Source organism: Gobio gobio, assembly GCF_949357685.1.
Source record: "Gobio gobio genome assembly, chromosome: 10".
Taxonomy (NCBI): domain Eukaryota; kingdom Metazoa; phylum Chordata; class Actinopteri; order Cypriniformes; family Gobionidae; genus Gobio; species Gobio gobio.
The window spans coordinates 46,798,014-46,819,171 of record NC_137116.1 but is presented as its reverse complement, the minus strand read 5'-3'; the positions used below and the strand labels follow the sequence as shown (position 1 = coordinate 46,819,171).

The 21,158-nt window shown below is 38.5% G+C and overlaps 2 protein-coding genes across 2 annotated transcripts in view; both read left to right on the top strand.

Moving 5' to 3' along the window:
• Positions 1–332: 332 nt before the first annotated feature.
• Positions 333–14,020, top strand: elovl7a (ELOVL fatty acid elongase 7a). Its single transcript, XM_079826924.1, has 8 exons — positions 333–582; positions 4,627–4,718; positions 5,151–5,341; positions 6,279–6,359; positions 6,634–6,690; positions 8,312–8,417; positions 8,506–8,642; positions 9,590–14,020. Exons 2-8 carry the CDS (start codon positions 4,643–4,645, stop codon positions 9,818–9,820), a joined length of 879 nt encoding a protein of 292 aa, XP_079683050.1. The 5' UTR covers positions 333–582; positions 4,627–4,642; the 3' UTR covers positions 9,821–14,020.
• Positions 14,021–20,531: 6,511 nt separating this feature from the next.
• The window catches only part of pde4d (phosphodiesterase 4D, cAMP-specific), a gene marked incomplete at its 5' end in the record, with an annotated part of 191,973 nt that continues 191,346 nt past the window's right edge, over positions 20,532–21,158 (top strand). Inside the window, one exon of the mRNA XM_079826723.1 lies at positions 20,532–20,667. The remainder of the gene's footprint in view (positions 20,668–21,158) is intronic.

Sequence of the window (21,158 nt, the reverse complement as noted above, 5' to 3'; positions counted from 1 at the left end):
CAAAATGATGCTTTTTGATTATGCTAACATATTTGTTTTTACTTTTGTGGGATGATCAATGAACAGTTTAATTTTGTTTTGTATTTTTTGATTTTGTGTGTTTTTTAATTAAACAATGAATGTAGTAGATAAAAATATTTGTGCTGACTCGTTATATATTTTTTTCTGTCAAGGAACTCTTGAGACATTTTATAAATCATTATTGAGGCATCATTAATTGTCATAATTATTTGACGCTATACTTTTGTCCTTATAAATGTCTCTATTAGATGAGAGTCGCGCAGCCTATAGCGTGGGGGTATTACAAGTCCTGAAGCGACATTTGACCAATCAGAGCCCTCAGTCTCAGAATCAGGTGAACGTCTCCGCCCACCGGCGCTCGCTCATTGCAATGAAGACGGAGCTCGCGCGTCTTCAAGATTAATTGATGGAGGTCGTGTTGTCAAACCATTAGATTTTACTTTTTAAACTACTTTACCTGGCCGAGAGGCAGACGACGAGGGTCCTGGTGAACGCAGAGCGGGAGGACCTCGAGGTCTGCGAGGAAATACATATCTCTGAACTTTCTTCTGTTTAGTCACGGTAAGACACGCGCACCTGCACCTGCTCTTATGTGAACTTCTTGTACTGATGAGGAAATTGTTAAAACCTTGGGGGTGAGTTACAGTTTTCCTCTCAGTATTTTGAGTCTCTTAATTAGTACGCTATATTTATTTATTTTTGGGTTGACATCATATTGTTTATGGTTTGGGTACAATATTACTGAAGGATCTAAGTTAGTTTACTAGAGCTCAGGTGGCGTCTCTGAAATACTAGTGTGTGTGTTTTTTCTCTCTCTCTGAAATGTCATTAAATGGGGGAACAAAAATAAGCCAACAGAGCTTATCCCATACACTTAAACAAAGCTAAAGGTATTATTTGCTAGTATTGGGCTTTCCAGTTCAGCTGTCAAGAGCCCAGTTGTTCCTCTCACACCTGCAACCAGTCTGTCTCATGGCAACAGGCGTGTCGAGGCTTGTAATAAAGATTACAGTATCTAGGCGGACAGCTCTTTTCAGGTAATTGGACCAGTATACCCTGAAACACATGTTTGATTAGTTTCTCTTCAAACATTGAAGTGCCTGTTGAAGGGATGAAAATGACGCTTGGGGTTGATGCTTCACCAGAACGATGACTGAATTCATGTAGGGTGGATTCTGGGTGATTTGGGACACTTTTTCCAAGTCATCTCAATGGCAAATGTGGTCCTAATTCCCTGAATTCGCCCTACAGCATTCGAGTTAGTGAATTATTTTTTTTAGGGGCTATTCAGCTTAAAGTAACCTGTTTTTAACCTGATTATTTAAATTTTATGTTTGTCGTCCAAGTGGTAATGTTTATTTATCGATTCAATTGCTGATATTCACCCTCACCAACCTTCTGACAACAACCTCACACCTTTTAAAAAAACATTTCATATGCAGCTGAAAAATATATTTTTTATTCTTTTAGATGTATTTATTTTTTAATAGTGAGTTTTCCATTTTTATATCAATATAATCAATATTTTATATATTTTCAGACGTAAAATACAAATAATTTGTTTGGTTTTTAATTTGCTATAGCTTTGAATTATACTTCCTCCGGACTTCCATATACCATCCAGTATCCATAAACGATGTGGATTTTTGAAGTATCCAAGTCATTTTTTTTTAAATTTCAGCACTCCTCAATTATGCTTCATCTTATTTGTCCTTAAAGGGATCGTTCACCCAAAAATGAAAATTGTCATTTACTCCCTCTCAACTTTCTATCTTCTGAACACAAAAGATGACACTGAAGAATATGGGTAACCAAACAGATGGGGGGACATACTATGGAAGTCAATGAGGCCAATCAACTGTTTGGTTACTGACATTCTTCAAAATGTCATCTTTTGTGTTCAGCAGAACAAAGAATTTCATACAGGTTTGTAACAACTTTAGGGTGAGTACTTTTTGGGTGAACTGTCCCTTTAATGAATGAAATTATACACCCCTAATACACAGCCACAGACGTGTGGGTTTATTACAGAATAATGAAATTAAAAATACACTTTTCTGGTAATGGTGTCAAGAACAACTGAGTGTCTCCATTGTATGCATCTCTGAGTTGATCCGTTATGTGGTATATTACTGTACATTGTTCTCTAGCTCTGCATATCTTGGTTCGTCCACCCCCATGATTTTATGGGCTGTCCTGGCTTCTGCGTCCTTAATGTACACTGACTGCTGACCATTGTGTCCCAACACTCACCCTCTTGTTCAGCTCTGAGTTTGCTGGAGAGAATGGAGGATGGTCCAAGTGCTGATTTAAACTTCTTGTGTTTTCTAATCACAATACAACCTTTCATGCTGCCACCATAAATAAGCCATTCTTGCATCATTTTTGCAAGGTTTAGGTTCCACATCACATCATGTCATACTGTCTAGAAGGGAACAGCTGTGAAGGTGTAATTCAAGATTGTTCAATTATAAATTCAGTCTGACTCTGAATAGCATGTGGCGTTCCAAGTTACAATTTTAATAGAATGTGACTTTGTGCCAGACTTGACCTAGTTAACTTAGTTTTGGGATTGGCTTCTTTTAAATGCATTAAAGGCACAATGTGAGATTTTTGCATAAAAATATCCAAAAACCACTAAAACAAAATTTTGTTGACTTGTGTACTTGCATTATCCCAAATGTTTCCAAGAATGTTTAAATCCAGAAAAATAAGCAATTTTAATCAGGACACGGACGATTTCTGTGCGTCGCTTATAAATTACATCATACCCGTGTTACCCTCGATTTCTGGTTTTATTTTGTAGAAACCATAGAAACACCAAAGACGCTTTAATATTTTATGTGTTTTATTCATGGACTGTAAAAAAATATGAACAGTGTCTGTGACGTCACCCATAGGATTCTGATGAGCAGTTCTAAAGTGTAAAGTAGGGACGAGATGGCCGTTGCCATCTTGTCAGCGCGTTACTCCCGGATAACAAATTGGGCAAATGGGCAAAAAGGCGGGATGTGGGCGGAGCTGAAGTGACGCGATGACTAACAGACATCAGATTAATGGCTATCCACCTGTCACTCGAAGTGGCCACGATCTTAATTATGCAGAACTTTAAGGCTTTATATAATGTAAACGAATGAGTTATAAAATAATTCACCCCCCTCACAGTTGTCATGAAGGGCAAAATTAGCCGTATAGACCAAAACCACAATTTGTACCAGGCTGTAAACATGTTTTATTCTGCTATAAAGTTGGGCTTTTTAACCATAGACTGTAAAAAAAATATGGACGTAGTGTCCGTGACGTCACCCATAGGATTCTGATGAGCAGTTTTGAAGTGTAAAGTAGGGACAAGCTGGCCGTTTCCTAGCCTGACGTCGTCATACTCAATTCTAGTCAGAATTTGAGTCTGGTACTGCTCCGTTGGGCTGTGAGTATGGGCCGTGTTTCAACCGAACCAGGAAAGACCTCAATTGGATAGACCTACAACCAATCAGAGCAACGGAGCTACGCATAACGTTAGTTGTCAAATGTCAACAGAACTCTTGTTGCCAAGTCCGCGGGTTGAAGCGACCCCAATTATGTGATCCCAGGAATGCGAATTTTAGCAGGCAGCGGCAGCCCTGCCAAAATAACACATTTTACCCCCCAAATGCCTTTTTTTTTTTTTTTTTTTTTTTTTCGGAGAATTAGCCGTATAGACCAAAACCACAATTTGTACCAGGCTGTAAACATGTTTTATTCTGCTGTAAAGTTGGCCATTTTAATATGGGGCTCAATGAGATTCTGCTCCCTTCTGGAGTCCATAGTGGCCAGTCGATGAATTGCAGTGTAAGTCACTTCCTTATTGGCTTCAAGAGAAACTGCGGGAGGTTGCCGCTTAATTTTAACATGGGGCTCACTGAGATTCTGCTCCCTTCTGGAGCCTGTCCCTAGCGGCCAGTCGATGAATTGCAGTTTAAGTCACTTCCGTGTTGACTTCAAGAGAAACTGCGGGAGGTTGCAGCTTGGTTTTATTAGACAGGTGAGCAACTGTTTGTATACATTCATCGACAGAAAACGAATCATTGTTTTATAGCTCAACACAGTTAGTCTTATTGTTTAAATCTCGTTTTTCTTGATTTACCACGAGTACCATGTTTTACCATGCTTTACCATTCCTAATATCGATCTAGCTTACTGCAGTGTGCAACAAGTGTCTCGTAGCTGCCGAGCGAACGCACAGAGTAGCATTATAACATAACTTTCAAATAATTTATCTAATATAAAACAGTGCTACGTTACCTCACATGCGCATGATCGGAAAAAGTGTTGTCTGCGGCATAATAAAAGCTCTGTGAAATCAAGGCGTCATCAAGCTATGACTTTGTTTTGAATAAGTGCCCTCTAGTGATGAAAAATTACATATTGTGGCTTTAAATAGAAAACAACTGTTGTCATTTTAAAAACATTTTGTCGTTTATGTATACTTGTTCTACCTTAATAATGAGAGACTCTTAATATCAGTTCACAAGGCTAAATGAAAGTTGTAAAGGATAAAAATGGTAGATTACAGTAGTTGGTCATTAATGGTTCTGTCCCTTTTACTCTTTGTGTTTGTGACTTTAGGCTCTGATCATTGGCGATGATGGCATTCTGTGACCTCACATCCACAGCTGAACACTTGTATGACAAATGGATCAAGTTGATCGAAAAAGCAGGTAAGGTTTCTGACATTTAGAAAAACAAACGCTTCGAAAAGGGAGGGGTGAGCAGTAGACGGTTGCAATTCACCATCTCACCACTAATGTCGCTAAAATTTACACAGTGCACCTTTCACCTTTTTTAAAAGTTGGTTTATGGTTTAGAATTCTATAACAAATATTTTTTTAAATTTAAACTTGGTAAAAATTATTTCAGTGCATGTTTAATCCAATTACCTATTTATTAGAACTTGACTGATTCTGTTACTGAGTTTGTTGAAACGTCAGTTTCTCAAGTATCAGTGTAATTTATTGATCTCCAAGAATTATGGTGCCCAACAACAGCAATGTCAGACATAGATTAATGCACAACCTAATGCAGTTACAATAGATGTTACTGTGCATGGAGACATTACATGGAGTGCAAATATTCTTGTGATGTGATTTCAGACCCCAGGACAAAAGATTGGCTGTTCATGCCCTCTCCTTTCCTGCAAACGGCTATTATTTTATTTTACATCTACTTTGTGACGTCACTGGGGCCCAGGATAATGGAGAACAGGAAACCGTTTAATCTGAAGAAGGTCCTCGTCATCTATAATTTCAGCGTTGTGGCTTATTCTCTTTACATGGTTTACGAGGTAAATCTCATTCTGTTTGATAGCAGTCAACCCATTTCATTGTTTGTTTCATGCTGGTCGCACATAAAGCATGAATGGGTGGTTAGAGTTTCCTTACAGCTCAGTTCACTGAAAAATGACAATTTACTCTTCATGTTGTTATATGATTGTCTGTCTTCTGTGGCTCACAAAATATGTTTTGCAGAATGTCTGAAGCTGCTCCTTTCCATACAATAAAAGTGGATATGATTCATACTACCAGGCATCATAATTAACTTGTTTGCTATTCTAGGTCTTCTGAAGTCATGTAGTAGTGTTGTGTTGAACAAACTGAAATTTTAGTTGTTTAGTAAAAAATGTTCAGAGCATTGTTTTTTTCCCTTTTGGATATTGTTGGTTTGAATCAGTACATGTTTACTCTATAGAAAAAAATCAGCTTAGACATTCTGCTAAATATGAGCTTTTTGTGTTACACATGTGAAATTATTTACTCGCCCTCATGACAATCTTTCGTCTAAGAACTGTGCAGAATTTGGTGTAGTTTCCTACAAAACTCTAGAACTGCAGATCAGTAGTCCGAGTGCATTTACATGCCTAGTTTTACACATTGTATAATTGGTGTACATAATTAATGTAAAAACTCTTCCTTTAAGTAAATTACAAACTGTTTAAGTAAAACTCAATTTATTCATAATTATTGGCCATTATCCCACTTTCACTTTGCTTTTTGTTGGTGTATTTAATGTGCCACTCAAAATCTAACATAAACATGATTTTCTTGCCTTGTCAGGTTTTTATAATGAGCTAGTTTTTTTTTCCAGCTCAATTTTTGTAAATGCAGTCTTTAGTTTATCTCCATATAAATGGTATGGCCAAAGGTACATTTCTTAATCTTTTGGTCTGTCGTTCTTGAATTTCAATGAGGCCTCTTACAGGTGTAAAAATTCTTTCTTTGCAGTTTGTGATGTCAGGCTGGGGAACAGGATATTCATTCGGCTGTGATCTGTTAGACCCCTCTGAATCGCCACAGGCCATGAGGGTGAGAGCAGAAGAAATGTTGCCTTACCTGCTGTGTGAAAAGCTTTATGTACCGCTGCACTGGTTTTATTTTCTTTCTCATGTATCCTGGCACCAACTTTAGCTATTTGGCATGGATGTGGTTGGCTTCACTTGACTTAAATGTTCCACAGAACCATTCAGACCTCCTGCAGTACACTCATTGCCGACTAATATTATTGAATCCTTATGTCTGTTGTTTTGTATTGAATAGTTTGTCGGGCATTTGTGCTTGATCTACATTTCTCTGTTTCCAGATGGCATGGACTTGCTGGCTCTATTACTTCTCCAAGTTCATTGAGATGTTGGACACAGTGAGTGACGTTTCCTATTTATTACCTTGATTTCATGAAATCTGCATTGCTACTGTGTGAATATAGCCAGAATGCAGTTGTCAGTCATGTTTGCAGTGGTGAATATGACTCTTTTATATGGCATAACCCATTTGGTTATAAAGGAGATTGAAAACCTGCATTTGGTTCCTTAAATTTTCAGAACTTTGTTTTATTTATGCTGAAGTAAACTGCACCCAGAAAACCAGCATTTCACTGTCTCGGTTAACTGTAGACCCGATATAGTCTGGCTATGAGTAACCCACTTTTAGTCAAAATAACCTTGAATTTGGTTACATGTTGTTTTTGCCAAAATAACTTGCCAGATGTATGATATTCCATCATGTAAGTCAAAAGTGATTACAAGGTGTTTGGTTTCATTTCTTTTGGCTGATGATTACATTTTCACTGACAGCCCAAATGTAGCCTTGTTTTGGCCTAGACATCAGGGCTGTGTTTGGGTGGCTATTAGACGTCTTTTAAATGCAAAATTTCTTGCTGGGGTATATAACGGCAACTAGCTGTCTGTCACATCTTTGACATACACTCAGTCAGCAATAGTAGATGGTAGAAAATGGCAATATTGTTAGTCAGAGAGACAAAAGTCCTATTGGGTGGAAAGTTGGAAGCTTGCTTTTTTTGTATAGAAGCAATACAACTTAAGCTTTGTTGAAAGCAGGGCATGATGTCAGTTACCACAGAAAATAATTTTGACTAATTTGTCATTAAGTAAAAGTGATTTTAATAGAAATGGGGCAGTTGCATTTGGTTTTCATTGAAAGTACAAATGCAAAATACCTACCTGACTACAACCAAATGTTGTTTTGAGTGATTGGATCACAACTATTTTAGGGTGTACTCACACTAGGAGCTCTGAACCGTGCCCGAGCGCGTTTGACCCCCAAAACCCGGTTCGTTTGACAAGTGAGTGCTCCGTTATGTGCCCTGGCGTGGTTTGTTTGGCCGGCCCTGGCCCGCTTGGAAGAGGTGGGCCAGAGTGTGGTTTGGTTAGGCTCAAGCGCGGTTCGCATGCAATGTGAGCGCTAACAGTGCCAGAGCACGGAACAGCTGTGCGCTACTATCATCATTATGAGCGAATGCCAAACTATTATTACTTGGATACACTTCAAAATCAAAATTCACTAAATCAAGTATATTTAGGTCTGTAACGCTGGTTCTCACCTTATTGATGAATATGAATGGTAGTTTTCAAATAAAGCTGCAAATTCCTCCATCTAAGTCAGCTGTCTCCGTAATAATCTTCTGATATGTGCAGTGCAATCAAGTGAAAATTGCTGAGTGGCATAAATGATAAATCTATTTAGCAGTCTATTAGCGAAAACGCTTTTCTTCCGGTCTTCTTCTAAACAAAAAGTTGCATCGTGAATGACGTAAGCATGCTCCGGCCCGCTAAGTGCACATGTGAGTGCAGGCCAGCGGGGGAGTGGGGACAATCGCGCTCGAGCACGGTACAAGGCAACCGTGCCTAGTGTGAGTTCACCCTTAGAATCCATTTAAACCTAAACATTGTTTAGTGCTGCCCTTGTGTTCAGATCACAAAACGTATGGTAATAACGGGTCTTTATCTGCCTTTTCTGGCCAGATCTTCTTTGTGCTGAGAAAAAAGCAAAATCAGGTGTCCTTCCTGCACGTCTTCCATCATTCTATCATGCCTTTCACTTGGTGGTTTGGAGTCCGGTTTTCTCCAGGTATGCCTTTCTTTACTTTGATTGCATGATTACACTTATATATTTCACTTGATATATTTCCTTTGAACATCTATTTTATTTGTTGCAGGTGGTTTGGGGACATTTCACGCCCCCCTGAACTGCGTTGTTCATGTCATCATGTATACGTACTATGGACTGTCAGCCCTCGGCCCTTCCTTTCAAAAATTTTTATGGTGGAAGAAGCATCTGACTTCAATACAGCTAGTATGTATTACAACAATTTTTTCATTTACTTTTGGTGTGTGTGTGTGTGTGTGAGGGTGGCTATAGCAATGACTTTAAAATCACAATGAAAATCAGATTTTAATTTGATTTCAAATCACATATGATATGGATGTGGTATAGATATGGATTTAAAAATCCGGTCTTGTGACATGGTGTTCATAACTACTTAAAGGAGTAGTTCACTTTAAAATGAAAATTACCCCATGATTTACTCACCCTCAAGCCATCCTATGTGTATATGACTTTCTTCTTTCAGATGAACAAAATCAGAGTAATATTAACAAATATCCTGACACTTCCCAGCTTTATAATGGCAGCTCAAAAAGTGCATCCACACCTCATAAATGTACTCCACACGGCACCAGGGGGTTAATAAAGGCCTTCTGAAGAGAATCGATGGGGTTTTGTAAGACATATCCATATTTAAAACTTTATAAAATGAAATATCTAGCTTCCGCCAGACCGCCTTCCGTATTCAACTTGTGCAGAAAGTGTAACGCCTCTCGCACGTCATATGAAAAAAGTGTACCTGGCGCGATATATGACGTGCGAGAGGCGTTACACTTTCTGCACAAGTTGAATACGGAAGGCGGTCCGCCGGAAGCTAGATCTTTGACTTTGACTAAGTTTTAAATATGGATATTTTTCTTACAAAACCCCATTGATTCGCTTCAGAAGGCCTTAATTAACATCCGGAGCTTCAAACTCAATGGACCCTGTCACTGCCATTTATAAAGCTTGGAAGCGTCAGGATTTAATATAACTCCGATTGTGTTCATCAGAAAGAAGAAAGTCATATACATCTTGGATGGCTTGAGGGTGAGTAAATCACGGGGTAATTTTAAATTGAAAGTGAACTACTCCTACTAACTGATTTGAGTAAGATTTGACACAAATTGTTTTTTCCTTGTACTCTCTCTTCTCAGATCCAGTTTGTCATTGTAACCTGTCATATTAGCCAGTACTACTTCATGAAAGAGTGTCCTTACCCGTACCCCATTTTCATCTACCTCATTACTCTGTATGGCGTCGTCTTCCTCCTCCTCTTCCTCAACTTCTGGTACCATGCATACACAAAAGGCAAAAGGCTTCCTAAAGTCCTGCAAAACAAAAACATGCCACAGAACAACAATGACATACACCACAAGAAAGAATAACTGGTACAGTGTGACTAACCAATCAGCAGTGACAATCTACCTAAAACAGCCTTTTGGATACATTTTTATAAGCATATTTATATGTACACCTTAAAGTTGATCTTGATGCCCTAGGAAAAATGTTACTTTACAGACTGTGTGTTTCAGTCTGGGCTGGATCTTGCCTTATAAACTCAACTGGGCATTTGAGTTGAACACTGGGTCATTGCCTTAAGGGCTGCTCCTGTTTTCACTCGTTTTCTGTATACTGACGTGTTTCCCCTTCCTGTTTAATGAGATGTGAATGAGTCAGAAGCCTCCTAGCTCCTCACTCATGTCAGTCACCTCACTTTTATTGGCATTTTTTTATTGCTATGTTTAGATATTTATGTTCCTTTTTTGGCTATATCAGTAAATAAGATGAAGTGTTGGCAATTTTTTTTTCTCCCTTTGGAAAAAGCAGAACTGTGGAGGAAATTCTCCCACGAACACTAGGTGCTATATCCGTAATGCATATTTATGTGTTTTTCACTCTCTACATGTGACATTGCGTGAATGGCAGCAAGTACTGCAACTGTCCTTGAAGGAACCGATGCATTGATCTCATCTTGCACTATTGGTGAAGAAGGACCAAATCTGGTTACCGTTCTATTTTATACATCGTATCGTAATGAATGTCTTGGGCTGTATTGTCCAGGACAGGAGCCTGCAATTTTTGTATAAATTTAGTATGTTAATTGACTGTTTTAAATATTTATGAAAAAAAAATAAATGCTGTATTCACTTACGCTGGTGGTTTTGTTTTAACTGCACTAATGGACTGGCTATACTTCGGGGAATCTCACAAAACCTGGGGACAAAGTTTTTGGTTAATCTGTTATATGTAAACAAGTCTGTTGTATGTCTCCGTTTAGGGTTGTGTTGGCTTTAAATGATGATGATGCATCCTATAAGATTTTAAATACCCGCTTGGATCTATTGTGTGTCTCAGTCTCACCATAAGATCACAGCTCCACCATGTGGAGTAAAATGTTGTGGTAACAATCAAGGGGTAAAAGGGTCTGGAAGGGTGCTCTCAACATTTGCTTTCAACCCCTAACTTGTTTTGTATTTTTTTTTTTTACTTTGTTTGACTGCGTAATGCAGTTTATTTCTTCCATGATTTGAAATTGGAGACCTTAATTTTAGTTGGAATTTTTGTGCAAGAATTTGCATAGTGCTAGTAGAATGAAGTCCACAATGGCTTAATTCCTTGCAAATGAAGTCAGCTAATTGTAATAATGCATAAATGATAGTTTTTTTTCAATATATTTTCTAATAATTTAAATCATATCTACTCATATTTACAGGTATGTATTAATGTCCTAGCTGTACTGGTGGAAACCAATATAGTGAGATGCAGTATAGTTTTGAGATGCTGTGAAATCTAAAATGCAATATTTTTCTCAAGTTTATGCATTCAAACTAAAACCGCTTCCTTAAGCAATGGAAAACTTAAGCATGTTTTTTGTAGTAGAACAAACGCGTATGAGTGGTTGCCTCCTGCTCACATAAAACATGAAAACAGAATTCTCCTTAAAGCATTTTTACACTGGTGCTTCATGGGTAATTTGGTCTAGCAGTTAGAAGTAGGTCACGGTTCTCAGAATGTGTGTGAACTAGCAGGTCAGAATAGATCTGTGTTGCTGTGAATGCTCACGTTTGTTTGCCTTTCCCTACACCTCGTACTTTTGTTATTTTGAGGTGGGTTTTGCTAATTAGATTCATTTGCAAAGTGCAACCCCTCTCAATGTCACCAAAGAATTAAATAAACTACTGACAAATGCAGCAGGAAAAATTTACTGCACTAATCAACACGTTACATGCTGCACGGCGCCTTCATCAAACAGTGTTATAATTTAGAGAAAACAAATCCGCTACATTTAGGTCTTTTTGTTCCTTTTTAATTCTGTTGTAGAGATGCTCTACTAGACTGCAGTGTTTTTAATGTTTGGACATCATCGTGTGGAATGAGTGATATGTGTATGCATTTAGTTAGACAGATAAAGACAAATCAGTTTTTTTTTAGCCGCCAAGAATGTTGTTGACCGAAGGATTATGTCAAACAGATGTAGTAAATTGTTTACTGATGGGGATCCAACACCCTCCATATTTGGACTGCACAGCTGCATGGTCATTATTACCGATTCAACAGATGTAGTTTGGAATCAAAGCATGCACTATATTGCTAAAAGTATTGGGACACCCCTCCAAATCATTAAATTCAGGTGTTCCAAAGGTGTATAAAATCAAGCCCCTAGGCATGCAGACGCTTCTACAAACATTTGTGAAAGAATGGGACGCTCTCAGGAGCTCAGTGAACTCAAGCGTGGTACCGTGATAGGTTGCCACCTGTGCAATAAGTCCATTCGTGAAATTTCCTCGCTACTAAATATTCCTTGGTCAACTGTTAGTGGTATTATAACAAAGTGGAAGCAATTGAGAACAACAGCAACTCAGCCATGAAGTGGTAGGCCACGTAAAATCAGAGCGGGGTCAGTGCACAGAAGTCGGCAACTTTCTACAAGTTCTACAAGTCAATAGCTACAGACCTCCAAACTTCGTGTGGACTTCAGATTAGCTCAAGAACAGTGCGTAGAGAGCTTCATGGAATGGGCCAAGTGTAAAGTATGGTGGAGGGGGGGTTATGGTGTGGGGTTGTTTTTCAGAAGTTGGGCTTGGCCCCTTGTTATGCTTAAGGAGTTCCTTTCACTGGAACTAAGACATTTTGGACAATTTTGTGCTCCCAACTTTGTGGGAACAGTTTGGGGATGCACCTTGCATGAAGCAAGGTCCACAAAGACATGGATGAGCAAGTTTGGTGTGGAGGAACTTGACTGGCCTGCACTGACCTCAACCCGATAGAACACCTTTGGGATGAATTAGAGCGGAGACTGCGAGCCGGTCTTTCTCGTCCAACATCAGTGCCTGACTTCAAAAATGCGCTTCTAGAAGAATAGTCAAAATTCCCATAAACACACTCCAACTCTTCTGGGAAGGCTTTCCAAAAGGTTTAGAAGCTGTTATGGCTGCAAAGGGTGGGCCAACACCATATTAAACCCTACTGATTAAGAATGGGATTTCATTAAAGTTCACGCACATGTAAAGGCAGGCATCCCAAAACTTTTGGCAATATAGTGTGTGTGTGTGTGTGTGTGTGTGTGTGTGTGTATAGGAAATGTGATGGGTTAATGTCATCAAAATCTGGTTGTAAACCCTCTTTGGTGGGCCAGTGATTTAGAGGTATGTGGAGGGATTTTGGGAACTTATTAAAATATGTACAAATGATTAAATGTCCTATCTATATTTGATTCATGAATAAGTTTGCCATTAGGTGTTTCTCAAGAAATGTTTTTTTTTTTTTTTTTTTGTCGAGACACCCATTAAAGAGAGCGGGAGATCCTGCGGGTGAAGTGTTTTTTGTTTTTACTTGCAGTATTGAATTGTTTTTTATTGAAACGTGAATCCTTGAAATAATGGCCACTCAAATAATATCAATTATTCTGCTTATTGATTTCCAGTGTTATAACTTAAAAAGCAATCGGCCTAAATTTCATGTTCGTGGTCGACTGTGGAGATAAACAAAACAAGATCTGAACGTTAAAGACTGAGTATTATAAGAATGAAAATCAACAAAGACTTTTGCTTTCCTGTCCCGACACCCTCTTTTCTATTTGGAGTTCTTAAAGGCACGAGAGGTGCTGATAGTGATCAAGGCCTTTAGGCCAAGATGTATGTACACCGAGGGTCTGCTAATTGTCACACCTTTAGTGCGGCTTTAGTGGAGCTGTAATCTGCTGATTGGTCAGTCTCACAATTGGGTTTCAGTCACATGGTCAAGGAAAGGATAAAATAATATTTTTAACCGTTGCTCTGGCTGTTCATTTCCTCTGCGTCCCTTTCTGGAGGCACTCTTTCCTTGCCTCTTGTCTTTCTCTTCTTCTTGGGGGCTTTGCTCTTCCTCACTACCTGAGCTTTCTATCTACACTTTCTATCTCTCACTCTCTCAGGTAACGTTTTACATACATGCTGGATACAATTAGTGGTATATGATTTTTATCTCATACATCTGTTTTGTAAGTGTAACCATAACCAGATATTGTCATTAAACCATTTCAATTACAAATGATGTGCTGATTCGGTATTGTGCTACCTATTGCAATAAAATATGCTTTCCCACATATTTTGCTATTCTAACTGCACTTATTTCCATCATTGATATAAGTAGCAGTGGGTGTTAAATAGACAAGAAATGTACAGTTTTGAAAAATTGAACCAAATACAAAATAAGAATTGTTTATTGCATATTATAGATACAATTTAATACATACTCTTGAATGCACTTGGGAAAAGCTAGTAATAAGTAACACTACATATAACAAAATAGTGTAATGCATAAGCAACATGAATAAGATAAGACATCTCAACAAAATGCATGTAAATACAAATATTCCATGTAAAAAAAAAAAAGTGGGGTTAAGTTAACACATCTTGACTGCACTAATTAAAAGTGCGTCAAATGTTTTTTGTATACTTGCATTTATAACATTTATGCGTTTTCAGTCCGCTTGTTAAGTCTGACTTCATTGTTTCCAGGGGTCCGTTCTTCGTACGTAGCTGGATTTGATTGTTGACGATTTGGCATGATCTTGGATTGTTTTTTTGTTTTTTTTTGACGCTCATCCTGGACCTGCTGTAATAGCAGCAGGTCCGGAAGCTTAAACCTGCTCGCGAGCAGCTTATTTCATGTTTTAAGCGGCGTTGATACTTAAAATTTGTCTCAACCACTGCTACTTTATTACAAGAGTTCCTTACTGAAAACCAGGGGCAATAATAATTTTAAATAATAATATAAAAATGTATTTGAAATATTATAATGTTGTGTATAATACTATTGACACAGCCACTTGATTGAGAGATTTATTTTTGATAGAATAATTACTTTATAATGTTACCGCAGTCTTACACACATGCTGTACAGTTACTCCGAGTGGTGACATATTATGGGGTGGCTTGATGCAGCGCAGGAGATGCAGAGAACTTGATCTTGACCCTTAAGAAACTTAAATTAATGCTGTCACGTAACAAATCTGCTTCAAATTTAATAAAACATTAAATTAATTGCTAATTACAACATTGAAATAAAAATGTAAAGGGTGTACAAATACTAAAAAATCGTGAATATAAATAATCGGGAATAATGTAAAAAATAAAATAAAAACATGTATCTATTATAACTTTACAAGCCAGAGATGAGTTATCACGATTAAAAGGTCTGGGATCTGTCAAATCATCTCAGATGTATTAAGCGAGGTACGAAGAACGGACCCCAGGTCTAAAAGCTTATACAGTGGGCACCAATAGCCCAGTGGTTAGCGTGCCGACATATAGTGCAACTGCGTCTCCGGCGACCGAGTTCGATTTCCAGCTCGAAGTCCTTTGCCGATCCCGTTCCCGCCTCTCTCCACCCCATGCTTTCCTGTCAAAATCTCTATCCTATCCAATAAAAGGTACAAAAAAAGTCCAAAAACAAATGAATAAAATTTAAAAAAAAAAAGCTTATACACTCACAGGTTTCTGTAATACAACCCAAAAATCAAGATCCTAACCTTTATCATACTGGAATCTCAGACAGTTGTTCTGCTTTTTGAATAACGTTGTGTGCCTGGAGACTGACTGAATCAACAGTGCTCAGAATCGGCTTTTGAGTATTCTCACTAGAAATGAGTAGAAGCTTGGACCCGGAAACGGTATTCCTTGCATTCACAACAACATTTTATCTCCTAATAAGTTAAGGTGCAGTCACATTTACTAATTTACTGTTGTTCAGCGACTTTACACAGGTGAACTCTATAGTCATTTTTAATAGGAATCTACACAATCAGGAATTTTGTGTGAGGTCAATTTTTTTTTGTAGTTGGTCACTCGAGTTTGCCGCATTGACCAACAGAAAGCTGCTTGAAAGTGACTTCTGTGTGAGCTGTGCTTCATACATTACAGCGCTACACTGTTGACATTGGACAACAGACATTTTTGCCAACAATGTCACTGAAATTTCACAAATGTAACTGCACCTTTACTCCGTTGCGTCATGAAATGCATTCAATATAAATCAAATATTCACAAGGGACATTTGACGTAATTAATGAGTCAGTTAAAAGTCAAAAGGTGCAGCAGCTTTGTTGTTTGCCAGGCTTAGTTTTTTCCTTCTTTTTTTTCTGGTAGATGATCCTGGCACTTGATTTTCAGGTCTAAAAGAGGTTTTCATTCCAGTTCAAACTTGTTTTTCAGCATACTATGCCAAGATCCCTGCAAAGTACAAAATGTATTGTTAGTAATGTCATTTACATGATGATTGTAAAAATATTTCCTCATACTTATGACATTTCAAACCTGTTGTACTCAAAAGCACATCTCGGGCATAATGCAACCCCAGTCACCGTTCACTTTCGTTGCATGATGAAACAAACAGAAAAAAAAATTATTTGTGAATCCATTCTTACGTACACTCGTCTCGCTCATTTCAGTGGAACAATTTATGTAAAAATCAAGCATTCTGCGTTAGTTCAGGCAGGCACCGTAGTCAAGCTCCACTGTCAGCTGATTGGAAAAATTCCAACCCCGCCCATATCAGCTGATACAATTCCTATGCACTCAATTGGCAACTCTCAAACAGGGCGCCTTACTTAAAGGGTTAGTTCACCCAAAAATGAAAATAATGTCATTTATTACTCACCCTCATGCCGTTCCACACCCGTAAGACCTCAGTTCATCTTCGGAACACAAATTAAGATATTTTTGTTGAAATCTGAAGGCTCAGTGAGGCCTCCATAGGGAGCAAAGCAATTTACACTCTCAAGATCCATTAAGGTACTAAAAACATATTTAAATCAGTCCATGTGAGTACAGTGGTTCAATATTAATATTATAAATAATCATAAATCAGCTCTCGCCGGGGGTTAATGAGGGCTGAGCGCCCGGTGATTGCCTGGATCTCACAACTCCACAAACACGAGATAATTTTTTTTTATTATAGGCACTCTCTTTATAAATAAACCACAGATTTGAGCTTTAAACAACTACATTCCCACCTGAAAAAGTCTTAAAACTACATTTTGTGACACAATAGTAGTATTTTTAAATTATGCAGGGCTTCTCATCACGTCACTTTACCACGTGACAGCAGCAACCAGGCTCCTGATTGGTTAATGAGGCGCGAATTGACACCAAAGTTCAGATTTTTCAATTCAGGCGTCAGACGTGAATTTGCTTCAAACGTGTGAATGCATAAAAAGCACCACTCGTGCATAACGCTCAATTTGCGTTCAATTCGCGTCATTCGCTCGAACTGGATGCGCGAAGGAGGCGGAATCGCGTCCATCGAGCCGCAGGACCTCAAGACGCATGTCAACACGCCTTTCCGTTGACTTAACATTGAAATCACTCGCACCAGACGCTCTATCAGCGTTTGGTGTGAATGCAGCATTTAGGCCATTATACTCTGCAAGAACAGAGAAAAAAGTTCTCGCTCCCAGTTCTCGCCACATCATCTGAGCATAATTTTTTTTCTTGTGGGTGTCCGAGAACTATTGTGTGATTGGTCAGAAAGTGGGCGGGGTTAATGCGGAGAAACATAAATTCGGCACCTACTGTAATGTCCTGGCCAGAACGAACTTTGTTCTTGTTCTTGCCACCTCGAGAAAAGGAACACATTTCTTTGTTCTTGCGGAGTATGTACCAAGCTTTAAAGATGCACTGTGTCAATTTTAGTGGCATCTAGTAGTGAGGTTGTGAATTGCAACCGTCTACCGCTCGCGGCTCACCTCTCCCTTTCGAAGCACGTAGAGAATCTACGGTGGCGGACACATGACAATGTCGTCGTCTGAGACAGCAGGGAGTAGCAAGCTCTCTGTAGAGAAGTTTGTCCGTTTAGGGCTACCGTAGAAACATGATATAAGGGCACCCACGGTGTATGTAGATATAAATGGCTCGTTCTAAGGTGATAAAAACATAACAGTTCATTATGTCCTTTGGATGAGACATTAAACCGAGGTCCTGACTCTCTTTGGTCATAAAAAATCCCAGGATGTCCTTCGGAAAAAGAGTAGGGGTGTAACCCCGGCATCCTGGCCAAATTTGCCATTGGCCTCTGTTCATCATGGCCATACTTAGTGGAGAAGAGCCTATCCTGAACTGAACAGAGCTGCTCACACTTGCATGTTCTGTTAAACTAAAAAGAGATAAAGATGCGATTGGTAGGAAACCAGTTACAATTTGAAAGTTAAAATGTATAGATATTTTAAGAAAGAAATCATTTACCTGTCGAGAGTGTGCCTTTGTTTAGCTGATTTCCAGAAAATCAGTAATGAGGTGGCTTTGACCGTTACAGATTTGAAAAAGTGTAAACCCGAAACTCCAACACAAAGAACCTTTTCAGCATATAAAGGGTTCTACTCAGAATGATAAATATACTGCTACTACGTGTAAAGAACCTTTTAAAGAACTATCTTTTTTAGAGTGTAGCAAACCACAACCATCCAATCAATTCCTGATGGGAATTTTTTTTTCTTTCTTGTTTTCGAGAAGCTGTTTTACTTGGATATATGTCACAATAAGGAAGAAAAGCTATTGCAACTTCCGAAATGCCGACTTTATAGAACAGCTGAGCTTCAGTTCATTTAAACCTGGTGTTTTTACCTAAAATCTTTTTTGTGTATTGATTTTATCCTCATCAACATGGATAAAAGTGCTGTCAACACTTGATCTCGCTCTGACATACTGTGAGATCAGCATCATACATTTAGACTTGTCTAATATGTTTTTGTTTAGGATGCTTGTGTGGCCAAAAATTCCAAGCAGATGGGAAATCATGACAAACATTGGTCAGAAACACAGAACTTGGTACTTGAAACACAATATTTATAAATACAGCTAACATTTGCTGTGTGCATAAATGCAAGTCCTGATAACTCAAATTCCCATCAAACATTTTGTAAACAATAACAAACATATCACATAGAAACCCCAGACAGTGCCTCACAAAAATGTCGGTAATGAGTTTATTTGAAGTCCAATATAGCTAGATATCCAAGAGTAATTTATTACAATATATGATTTGTTTGCTTCCCTTGCCCGCTAAAAGGTGGCTAGACCCTGAGAACATAAACTACTGGGCTGAGCTAAGTAGACTATGACGATATAGAGCAGATTAACTCCATATGTGTGACTCTTTGGGCATTATAGTTTGTTTTATTATACGGTGCTCTGTAATACTTGATTCTGACTGGTCGATCTTGGCATTCAGCGGTCTCATATTTCCACAGTTGCCCATGGCCTGCCCTCTTATTTAATGGATTGGTTCCCAAGTATTTTTCCCATTAATTTTTCCCATAGGGATTTTTTTTTATTTTTTAATCTTTGTTAAAGAGTTATAAGCCATGGACCAAACCAAACCAACCGGCTATGAGGTGAATCACAACATTATAAAACATTGATTTAAAGCAATAAAGCATTAGAAAATCAAACAAAAAGACACAGGTCGGTCTTAAAGGGATAGTACACCCAAAAATAAAATTAGTCATTTACTCACAGGTTTGGAACAACATGAGGGTGAGTAAGTGATGGCAAAAGTTTCATTTTTGGGTGATCTATCTCTTTAAGTCACCATTTTAAATTTTTCCGTGCACATTTGTTTTCAATGCAGTTTTTTTTAAATAATGCGGAATGAGGATTTCAATAAAAGCATATACCATTAATTAACATCCTCAATCCTTGAAGTTATTGTTAAAAATCACTGTCATACTGTAATATTGTTGCACTTTTTTTTTTTTTACCCTGATTAAATGTCCTGTCCTCATATTTATTTGGTGAAAAAAAGAAACACTTTCTCAAATTTCTCAAAATAAAACTATACTGTAAATTCTGTCCTCCAAATTCCAGTATCTTATTTTTGCTAAAGCTGCTGGATAAACAATTTGTCGCCGTGGCGGGACATAAATTCAGTAATATTCTGCCAAACCGATTTTATATTACGTTGTTTTATTCATAAATCATTTTGTGTTGTTTCATAATAGCTTCACAGTTTGATTTGTGCCATTGGGGCATGTTGTCACAAAAGATCATCCTTGTGTTCAGTGAACTGTATCTTTCCCCCCCAGGACAATTATGCTGGAAATGCTCAATGGCTTGTTTTTATGACTGTGACTTTAAGGTATATGCTACATAAAATTGACTTCTACATTTTCAGAAGTGTATGAAGTGTGACAACTAGCCCTTTTCTCCCCTGGTCACTAACAACAAGGCAGGGACCAGTCAGAGGGCATGTGAAATGAGAACTACAGCCTGCAAGTGGACTACAGAGGTAAACAGTGAGAGTAACACAACTGATGTCTGACGTCCAATTCTGACGATTCATTTCCACAAGAAAACACTCAGCTGATTGTAAATTCCCATGGTAGACATTCACATAAACGCTCTCTTGTGTTTGATCATTTGAGATGTATATGTATCCTGCTGTGATGCTGCAGTGACCCCTGCTTTTTAAAACATCTCTCCAGTCTCTGCTGGCTACTGAAGGAACTTTAGGGAGGGAGGGGGGTGAGGGGAGAGATGGAGCAGAGCGCTCTGATTGGCTGAGAGGCTGGGAACTCTGATATTCTTTAGTCCTTAAACCAAGAGCATCACAGCACGAGGCAGTGTCACAGGAAGCAAAGGGGACTTAGACGTTTCGTTCTGTTTTAGCTGGACTGTATCGCAGTAACAACCGGGATCAGCCTCTGGAGGATTGCATCTGCCATTTCTGTTCCTTTTCTCTTTCTCCAAGGAGAAGAGTAAGTTCCCATTCACACTTTATTCACTTCCTATTTCTTCTGTATGTACCTCCCAAAGGCATAGAAGGTTTTGTCTGTAGGTCTGTACCCTACAAACCTGTCTGCTCATGCTTTTCTGGTCTGGCATGTGTCATCTTGAGCTTTAAGGCAAATGGAAAAGGATAGGCAGGTGCAAGGTGACTTTTGGGCACCTGACCCGTTCAGCTAACTCATCGTTGCACTGCATGCACAGGGTTCTTTTAGAAGAGAGACATTTGTGTTGTTTGCATCCTTAATCTATAAATAGAGCACCCAAAGCAGCCTGCTCTCACAGTGAACTGGGATGTCTTATTGTATCATAATCAAAACAAAGAGTGAGCCATTATGGTCCACATGCTCTTGTTTATTAGGGCTTGTATCCAATTGATGATACTGTAGCCACTCTTGTGTATTCCTTCCACATGTCATTGTTTCCCCTAGTAAATTAAGTCATGTGTAAAATCAAGCCCATG